The sequence below is a fragment of the Aplysia californica genome, unplaced genomic scaffold (genome assembly GCF_000002075.1).
Source record: "Aplysia californica isolate F4 #8 unplaced genomic scaffold, AplCal3.0 scaffold00368, whole genome shotgun sequence".
Lineage (NCBI taxonomy): Eukaryota > Metazoa > Mollusca > Gastropoda > Aplysiida > Aplysiidae > Aplysia > Aplysia californica.
This window is the reverse complement of record NW_004797638.1, coordinates 450,306-460,350: the sequence shown is the minus strand read 5'-3', so window position 1 is coordinate 460,350 and position 10,045 is coordinate 450,306. Positions and strand designations below refer to the sequence as shown.

Here is a 10,045-nt window from a genome sequence, read left to right as displayed (position 1 = left end):
TAATAATAAATATTACTACATGTATAATTTTATCATTATAATAATTATGATAATCTTAGAAATAATAATAAGACGTAGCAGTAGGGGCCTATATGCCCCTGTAATGATTGTTGTAAGACATATTCTTGTATGACTTCTGCTAGTTACTCATGATTCATTTAGTACTGCATTGTGCACAAGTAGGTCAAGATACCTAATTAATAAAACCTAATCATGAATAGTGGTTTACTGTGGGTTATTACTTTCTTATTATTTCAGTCAACGACAAAATCGCGAGACAGAGCAGCGAAAGACAAAGCAGTAAGTCCACTCTTTAGTACTGGGGGTGCCGTTGGTCGATTCGCTGCCGTAGCAACATTGTGTGTTCAAAATGGCGAAGAATAAAGGAAAGCTCGACGGGGTTAGCTCCTCGTCAAAAGAGAATCTAACTGCTTCTAAAAAAGACAAGAAGTCAAAAGGAACTAAAGCCACTGTCTCTGTGTCTCTTTCAGACCATCAAACTGTGGAAATAGTAAGATGTACCAGATTATTCATGGGTATTTTCTTTAGTAGAAAATCTCGATCGATATTAGATCTAGAAATCTATAATTTGAAATTACTTTCGCTTTCGTTCATCTCCTCGCTTTGATTTCTGATCTCAACCTGTGAGTTTCCCTAATATATTTTCACACTGTCTTATTTTAGATATCTAATCCTTTAGTGCAACATTCTGTCTAGATCTAGATAATCTTGTGAGCAACCTGACTTGAAAGAGAGAAGAGGTAAGCCTGCCTGATGATAATGTGTATGTAAAGCAATCACACGGGTCTAAGTCTAAGCCTAAACCAAAATGTTTGGGTCTTTTTTAGACTAAGTTATTCTGTGTTTTGTCGAAGATACCACACGCATTGTCAGAATATTATTTGAATTCTTGGACTGAGTGTTCTTTAATAAATTAATGGCTATTGGAATTGTGTCTCCCAAATCCGATCAACGTTTTTCATACTGCATTCTTTTCTTCTTCATACAAGCTCCTCGGCTTTCCACTCTGTATATATATATAACTAGGTTAAGTGTAAAAGTTTACATATGGTGTGCCTAGAATCATTTTTCCAATTAGACGTATTTGAAATATACGATGCATGAACTTCGAATCAGATTTCTAAAATATATTATAGGCGTAATAGATATATAGACCTTTCAATAATTATATTTGGAATATAGGCCTATAGTGTAATCCTTCTTTTGGTTGAGAGCCTAGGACTGAATGTCTCTTTAAAAGACTTCCACAGAGCTTGAAATCATCCAGCTTTTGAAAGTGCAATAGTAAAAAAAATGTCATGCTAAATGGGTGTTGTGCACTAATTGATATAGGGCCTACTGAATTTCAGCTTTAAACCTTAAACATGTGTGGTAATTTCACAGGATTTTGATTTGCTTATTATCTTGTGAATATGGGCCTCCTTTTAAAGCTTAAAATTTGTACAAGTCAAAAATACCTTTTCATTGTGAATAATTCTCAATTGATCAGAGGCTGGTCAACTTTTTCTCTTGTTATATTGGTAGTATGGAAAATCTGAACACATTAATCCTTTGCACTGAATTTATTTATCCTAGATCTATATGTTAAACTTTAAAAAAAAAAAGAATCTTCAATATTATACAGTTACATCGCATAGTGAATTCAGTGAAAGTTTAGTAGCCTACAGGCAGGCCGGATATAGTGTTTGATTTAAATCTTAAATTGCTAATTTGTCACATGATTACCACACGTTTGAAATCCATTTGCTAGTTCGTCTTTGTTCCATGGGTACTTATAGTGTATTTTGCATTTTCAGGATGAAGAAACAGCAAAAAAAAGCACTGCTTTGGCGTTTACTGTGCTTTCGAAGGAAGACAGTGAGGAGCTCCTCGGAATGGATGCATTAGAAATGGAAAGGTTAAAATTAAATTATTCTTAAAATTGTTTTCTTGTCATTTTTTGTTTACCAGTTTACTTAATTCCATTTTACTGCTTGGTTTAACAGTATCTAAGGTAAACTGTAAAAATATTGAGATTTTGGAGTCTAAGCATTCCAGTGATGCTGTCCTGTCAGAAAAAGATGTAGATATTCCTGCAGCAACAGGTGTAATGATATGTCATGATTCATTATTAATGACTCAGATAAGAAAAAAGTCTAGGAAGATATAGAAGAGGGAAGATGGTGGGAGAGCCTTGAAGTTGAAGAATATAATATATATTTTTTGAAAATTGGATTGCCATGATAAAAAAATTCAAGAGATGTCTTTGTTTTAATAGATAGGCCTAGTGAGAATGTTTCTTGAGTTTAAAATATTGACTTCACGTTACAAATTACATAGGGGTCCAGTAAATAGTCATCCAGTGGTACATGAAGGCATGCCCACATGAATTGCTGACAATATAATAATTGAAATATTTTTAGAAGAATGACTACATCAAAGCTTTTTTGGCAAAACAGATCACAGTACCCGGTAGCCTGAGCTGTAGCTAAGATTGGAACTGTATTAATATGACTAAGGAGGATGGTATAATGGTATGATGGCATATATCAAACATGTCATATTTTTTCTGTACATGATAATTTCATTTCAGTGGTATGTGTTTTTTTCCCATGAAAATGTTCCTCTCAAACCTATTCAAAGAAAGAGATCTGACTATTTTCTTTGTGGGTGCTCAGGTGAAGTTTGCTCCTTCTATCCAGACAAACATTTATCATTATCATCCTGTAAATCTCTCCTCCTTTATTTTTGTGCTTGTTACTCTCGTGTAATATATATACCTCTAATCTTCGGCTAAAACAATCTATTTTCTTCTCTATTTCAACAGTAAATTGCAACAGACATTTCAGTTGAACCCAAGTACAGATCTCAAAGATGCAGCTGTATTGGATTATTATGTTGGTGCAACATACTGGTGTAAACAGCAAGGATACAGTGCACAGCAGTTGTCTGGATTCTTCACAGTTGCGCATTCATCGTTGGAAAAAGTAAAAGGTTTGTTATGGCCAAATTTTATCAATTGCCTGTGCTGTGTAATGAATTTACAGGGTGCTTAATGTTATTAAATGGCCTTGTGCACACTGCGTTTGATAAGTATAATGAGTGTGATTATTTTCTTATTTTTACTGTGCCATCCATTTTTAGTGTTAGTACGGTTTGGTTTTACTGCACTTGCAACACCATAAGGTCATATAAGTGTCAAAGATAAGAGTTTTTTAGTTTTAGTAGAGTTTTTACGGTGCTCGCAACTCCATAGGATCATATGAGTGCCAAGGGGTTGATGTCAACAGAGAAGTCCTTACAGGGAATCAGGGTTACTCTGCTCACCTCTCTAGCATCAACAGCACAAAGTCTGCTTCGACTATCAAGGCACCCCGGAAATAGCGGGTCACAAGAGTGTGACAAACTCAAACATACAAAAGAAGTAGAGGAAAAAAGGACAATAGTAAGAATTAGGACAGATTAGCAGTTCCCCGTTGCAATTCAGGCACAGTTATGAGTATGATATTGATGAATCAGCCCATTTACAATTCTACTGTGCATAAGAACATGTTAATGATTAATGTCTCCCATTTGGGAATGGCCTCAAGACACTTCAGTAAGCTTATTCAGTAGCACCGCCCCGGGGGGGTCCGAAGATAAGAGATGTTACAAAAGAGAGTAACAAATACAGAAAGGAGGAGAAGAGATAGAACGATGTTTTATAGCAAAAAAGGAGCAAACCACACCAGAGCACCCGTCAACCTCCTACGCACTGTCCACTGCAGTTGATATTTTGCATTGGATGCTGAGGGCAGTGGCAGTTGGACTTGCTTTTAAATAAAGACTGGGCCTATTTTCTGCCAGATTAGGTAGATAAACAAGATATTTGATGACAGAACACTGGCTTAGGTTGACTTAAAGATGGAAAGAAATTGGTTCAATGTCTATTCTCAGAGTTTTGAATTGTAGCAGGGAGGCTTCATAAATTAATATCTCGGGTTGAAAGGTAACTTGCTTTGGTAACTGAACAGCCACTCTGTCATCATACTAATTCTGTCTTACAGATCAGCCAGACTCGCTTGTGGACACATTTAAGGAATTTCGCAAAATGCTTGTGGGCATAAGTGCAGAGCCTGGGCCAGATGTGGAGAGTGGAGGCTTGGAATTTTTCAATGCAGACCAGGCGAAGTCCATTGCTGACTACCTGCATTCCAGGTGAGATACTGTTGAATCTTCACTGTTTGGACAAAGGGTCACTCTTAAGAAATCTTTTGTTTACTTTCCTGAAAGAAGGAAAGGAAATATGGAGATAGACTGCCCCATGTACGGTATTTGTGCAATTTTGTAAGTGTTGAAATTTTACACCCTCATCGACACACCCTAAACCATTTAGGAGGTGGCCTGCTTTGACCCACTCGTCAAGGCCAATCCGAGCTGTAAGAGATACAATATCCCAGCACAAAGACAGGGATGCTCTATAAAAATTCTTTCAACACAGGAATTGAACTCAAGTCTTCTGCATGCAATGACAAAGGGACATATCACTACATCACAGACACTGATTGAATTTTTTAAATTATAATATATGGGAGCACATTATATCAAGGTCTGATTGGATTTGACTAACAGCAAATACAGTTGCATATTAATGACTTATTTCTCTGTGTTCTCCACAGCTTATTCCAACATTTCAAGCTTTACGAATTCATGTTCCATCATTCCCAGTCTATGGAAATTGTCGGCAGTGATGTAAGGACTTTTGATTATTTTTAGTTTTAAAAGCTACTCACAATTAGTAGTGCAATTGTTAACCATTTGCGTAATGCTTAAGTTTGAAAATATACTTTTTATCTATGTCCACTTCATATAACAAAAGCTTTCTCAACTTCTTGCTGAGGTTGTATTTAATTATTCATTAGGCAACATAAAAATATTATATGGAGGTATTTTTCTGTTCAGCCATTTTTCATAAATGCAGCAAATGACATATAGTATAACACGAATAGCTCGAATTCGTCAGGACCGGCCTCAGTAGTTCGAGGGATCCGTAGGTCGAGGGATATCTTACAAAGATAAAGAAGGAAAAAAAGCTGTATTGCAGGCACAGTTCAACGGATGTGTGATTTCAGTCTTATGTGTTCGACCTATCCATGTTATACTGTATTTTGAAAAAATTAATTTTGTTTTGACTTGAGCATAATATATTAGCGCTGATCAGCGTGCACTACAATAATCAAAACTAAAAATACAAGTCACTCTAACTGTTTTGTCATTCTATGTATGTTTAAACATTTTAGAAGTAAGTATTCTGTCGAAATTCATTTAGATAATAAAATCTGCATTTTATTCTTTGTGACTTTTCTCAACTTATGGCATCTTTTTTTTTTCTTTTCCATTTTTTTTGGTGCTAGTTGTCCGTTGAAGTCCCCCTCCCAGCAGAGACACCCTTCCCACCACCTCTGGATGAAGGAATATCAGAGTCTACCTACAAGGAGTTCCTGACTATTCCCACTCCCAGTCTTTCGGTAAGCAACCCGGCAAAATTTTCTTTAGATTAATGCTTGTTGCACCTTACTCTCCTTGTAGGCTTCTCACTTGTCAAGAACAATCAGTCAGAGGGGATAAGTGAGAAATATTTTTTGCTTGAAATGACCTGATTGTAATTGTTGACTTGCCTTTCATTTTTCTGTCTCCCTTCACATTTTGTGAGTAAAAAATTAATACCCAACGTCCAGATTTATATATTGTTCTGTTCTTTGATGTTTGATAATCGTTGCAAAATACACTCTGCCTGTATATATTATATCCTTCTTCTTTTTGGATTTGTATGTTGACACTCAGCTTTATGAAGTAATTACAAAGAATGAGGTTCAAGTGGCACAAAGCTAGCTGCAAAGTTGCTTTGTTTAGTAGAGTGATTGATTAAATTGTTTTAGACCCTCTTTCTTGTAATATGTACATGAATATCATCTTTTGGAAACAGTCATGTCTGCCTTTCAAAATGGTTTTGTCAAACAGAACTTGGTGCCAACATGGTTAACAAAAAAAAAACGTAGTGTTCTCTCAACAATTAATGGATATGTAGCGTTTATCTTATACTCATACTTTAACCACAGCATCTTTATCCACAATAGTCACTTGTAACTGCAATGTAAAAACGTTATGCTCTCACTTTTGAGGAACCTACTGTTGATAGACAGCCTTAGCAGAGGAGTTTTGGAAGACAGGAAAAAGAAGAGAATACAGTCGAACCTGCCCTGATGGCCATCTCTATAAGACGGCCACATGTACAAACGGACACTTTCCATTTCCCCCCTTGCGTTTTTTCTATATAATTTAACTGTGTAAAACGGGCACCTGTCCAACGCGGCCGCGACCACCATATTTCAACACACAACCCCTATCACACAAAGCAATAACACCTGTCTTAGACGGCCACCTAAGTGACTCCATTACGCTTTGTCATAAATCAAGCATTGGTCCCTGGCGTTGTGGGCGAGCCATCATAATCTAAAAACCTGTCGTTGTTAAGTCGTCCCTCCAACTGATCATGTTGCGTAGGCCCCTCCCACTGTTGACCAATAGGTAACAAAATTAATTTTCAGCTGCTGGGGAGGGAAGCGTGTGATCCCTCATAACCCATAAGCCCCGCCCAGAACCCATACACAAATCGTAGTTAGATGAGTGATCACTGTTTACCCAGTCTGCAACAAAGTAACAATGGACGTCAGCATGAACTTGTGACAGAAGCGTCGCTTGTTCTCCGAGTGGTAGCGACACGTGTTTGTTTTACCATAGCACTCGATCCTCCTTGTCTGACACATTTCGTTTTATTGTCACCCGTGCACAAAAGCAGCAACAAAAGAAAAAAAAAAAACCCAGCGAAAACAACAACAACAAAAATAACAACAACAACAATGCAACTAGATCTACCTTCGGTTGGGACCTCAGAAAGGAAGGGTTTGTTTTCTCAGATAGGAATGGTTTGTTTTCTTCATCTTGATCAGTCCTGCCTAAGACGGCCACCTGTCTTATACGGCCACTTTTCTCCTTGACAATGGGTGGCCGTCTTACACAGGTTCGACTGTAGTTGACATAAAATATAAAACTATTATCTTAAACAAGAGTAAAATTATTACATATTCCCCCCCCCCCCCCCCCCCCCCTCTCCCTGCAGTCAACAGAAGAAGGAAAAACTGCAGAGGAGGAGGTGAAACCTGCGACGCCGATACAAGTTGAGCTACCCCCTGAGGTGGAGGACATCTTTAACAAACTCACTCCCGAAGATGTACGCTCAGTCGTTGAGGATGTTTCTTCAGAACTCTTACAGAGCTTGCAGGTATGTGCTTTCTTCCTTTCACATTGGGTGTAAGAAGAGGCTTACCTTTACTTCTGGCATGCTTTGACAAAATGAGTCTTTAAAACAACTGTAATCCAACTGAAGAAAAACCCAAACCACCCAAACTAGATCGCCTACAGTGGAGTCGCTTAAAGTGAAGTCTGCGGGACCAGGGGATTTTCTTCAGTTTAGCCAGGTTTTTCGGTAAACAGGTTGTTAGAATAGCAGGAAAAATGTCTGGATTTAATTCCTTAAATTGCTTTACTTTTTGTTTTCAGATTAACCTATTCGGTTTTAGCAAAATCCACTGCAATTCTCTTAGCCACAGCAGGCATTCTGTTGTTTGGTAGTGAGCTCTCTCTATGTTAATGCTATTTTCTCAGATGTCCTGTAAACTACGTCCTGTGAATTATGTCAGTTTAATTTCTATCACATCCATACAATATGGCAGAAAATATGAGTTAAAAAATAAAACAACTAATCTGTCCCTTTCATATTTTGTATGTTTCAGGCTGGTGTGGAACAGAAGATGAGACAGTATGAGAATAATATGCTCTCAAGAATAAACAAAATTCATGTTGTCCTACCGGAACCTGTTGGGGAGCTTGAGGCAGCTGAGAAATGAAGGGGATTTATGTACAATTACATTATGTATGCTTTATGAGAAGTTCATTGAACTCTATGGGTTTCACTTCTTTAATGCAAGTCTGACGATCAGATAAAGCCGTGGGTTTTTTTCACAGGTAAATGAACAATATCTGATTAAGCTGCATCGTTGGGACTACCTAAATAAATAATGGGTATTGGGAGCATTATATTATTTTCATGGGTAGATAGATATATCCAAGTTTTTTATATTTTTTACCGGCCTACACTTAAGCCACTTCAGATTTATTGTTGTATGAATACAAAACTCTCATAAAGGAGAGCTGCTTTCTAATTTAAAAGCTTTGAACACAGCATTCATAACCCACCTCTTATTAGAATGACAGTCAAGCCTCTTTGGGGTTCAAACTCTTAGTACTCTCCAAATAATTTAGAATCAAAGACAGGAAACAGCTGTCTTGTATAGCCAATCTGCATCAGGTGAAAAAGAACAAGATGAATAGGTCAAGAATTTTTTTGGGCCAGAGATTGGGAAATAAATTACTTGCCTTCCTTTACTACCTTATTTTTCTGTTTATCCCCTTTTCTTTCTTCATTTAGTATGTCTTTTTAAAGTTTGAGAAATCTTAAAATAAAGAAGGACATTCACATGCTGCAATAAATAAACATTTTCATTATGGACTACTTTACTATTCATGTGCATGTGATTTGCAGGGAAAATGTGTTCACTTATATTGTACGCACATTAATTAACATTAAACTGTCTTATACCCTGGTCCCGAGTTCTACTTCGAGTCACAAGGAGATAACATAAGGCAAGGTAGAGGAAGCTAATTCACTACCACTTTATGACTAGATTGCTTTACTTTATGGTCACATGCCAACATGGAACATACGAAATCCAACTCTCGAGGCTTCATGTTCTGTTAGTGCATGCATTAGTTGGCCATGAGATTTTTTCAACTCTGAAGTCTTGGTAAATAATTGAAGCACCGAAAAGAGATGTCAGTTTTATTCAAGAAAATTAAATTGTTATTTTTTTCTTTTTTTAAATTTTGACTCTCATCTAGTCCCTTTTCATGAAAACAATTAAGAAGTTGGGGGACAGGACAGAGACCCAGAAAGACTGTGAGTGTACCTGTAAGCATGCTTGTTTTCACCTATTATGATCAGTTAAGATAAACTATTTAATTTGAATGCATGATAACGATGGAATGGAGATAAAATACTTGTTTGTTGTAAATCATTATATGTTCAGAACTATGAGAATTACGCTTAGGAAAGCATTATGTATTCCTGAACTAACAATTGTTTTGTAAATAAATAAAAGACGGAAGTCGAAATCGTTTTAAACTCGTTTAATATGCCTTGTTCAAGTCATCCAGCATCACTGGCATTGCCACAAATATTCTTTTCATATTAAAAATAACAATGGTTTTTTCCACAGCAACAACAAAGGGTGAATTCCAGGAATAGCAACATTTCCTGTCCAATAACAGTCAGCGATGTCTTTCTTCCATCTCAATATCTGTCAGCTCTTCTTTCACTTGATCAAAGTCAGCACTTTCTGGACCATAGCTCCAATGCCATCAAAAACTTCATGAACAGCTGTCTGACACATAAAAGCTGGTGTAGTTACGATTCTGTTGGCTTCATCAGTATGTATTTCCTTAAAAAGGGTTAAGGCAATAATACAAATAATTTCTACATTATTCAAAGACATAGGCAATACTTTCCTGACCTCTTAATACATAGCTAGAAAAGTAAAGTTAGAAAAAACCAACATAGTCGTATTGGGAAAAAAAACCCACAGACCCCAAGATGAAGAAAGTCAATTTCATACCATGCAGCCATGTGGAGGCAACACTGAATAAGAAACCACTACAGTGGAAATCAGATTCAATGAGGTTGCCGGGCCTGACCTAAAATCTTGTTGAATCCGAGTGTTCGTTATAGCATACGGCAACTTTTGATTCCATAGACCAGCGCACAATTCATTACATAGGTCTACGTCAAGACTAGCTTATCATTGTAATAATGATCAGTTGCCAAGGGAAAAAAATGACTGTGACGCGTTTGTATCTGCGACATTCAACGTTCGGACCGCTAGTGCCCCCC

At 37.0% G+C, this 10,045-nt stretch overlaps 2 protein-coding genes across 4 annotated transcripts in view; one reads left to right on the top strand and one right to left on the bottom strand.

The window, feature by feature from the left end:
- The first annotated feature begins 338 nt into the window (after positions 1 to 338).
- On the top strand, positions 339 to 9,275 carry LOC101864700 (ciliary-associated calcium-binding coiled-coil protein 1). Of its 3 annotated transcripts, none has more exons than XM_005103335.3 (8): positions 339 to 511; positions 1,818 to 1,918; positions 2,828 to 2,994; positions 4,047 to 4,197; positions 4,659 to 4,731; positions 5,394 to 5,507; positions 7,160 to 7,321; positions 7,833 to 9,275. In XM_005103335.3, exons 1-8 carry the CDS (start codon positions 371 to 373, stop codon positions 7,944 to 7,946), a joined length of 1,023 nt encoding a protein of 340 aa, XP_005103392.1. In that variant the 5' UTR covers positions 339 to 370; the 3' UTR covers positions 7,947 to 9,275. The 3 variants fall into 3 exon arrangements, with proteins under 3 accessions (XP_005103392.1, XP_035826951.1, XP_035826950.1); XM_035971058.1 differs by lacking the exon at positions 339 to 511 and adding an exon at positions 609 to 644; XM_035971057.1 differs by lacking the exon at positions 339 to 511 and adding an exon at positions 669 to 761.
- The window catches only part of LOC101845180 (glutamine amidotransferase-like class 1 domain-containing protein 3A, mitochondrial), an 11,790-nt gene continuing 11,015 nt past the window's right edge, over positions 9,271 to 10,045 (bottom strand). The window contains exon 7 of the mRNA XM_005103336.3: positions 9,271 to 9,596. Coding sequence (XP_005103393.1) covers positions 9,471 to 9,596 — 126 coding nt within the window. The 3' untranslated portion in view covers positions 9,271 to 9,470. The remainder of the gene's footprint in view (positions 9,597 to 10,045) is intronic.

Bases quoted from the DNA above. Each gene is read 5' to 3' on its own strand.
- LOC101864700 (XM_005103335.3), top strand. From the start codon at position 371: ATGGCGAAGAATAAAGGAAAGCTCGACGGGGTTAGCTCCTCGTCAAAA. The intron at 512-1,817 runs GTAAGATGTACC...TTGCATTTTCAG, and splicing joins ACCATCAAACTGTGGAAATA to GATGAAGAAACAGCAAAAAA. The intron at 4,198-4,658 runs GTGAGATACTGT...TGTTCTCCACAG, and splicing joins GCTGACTACCTGCATTCCAG to CTTATTCCAACATTTCAAGC.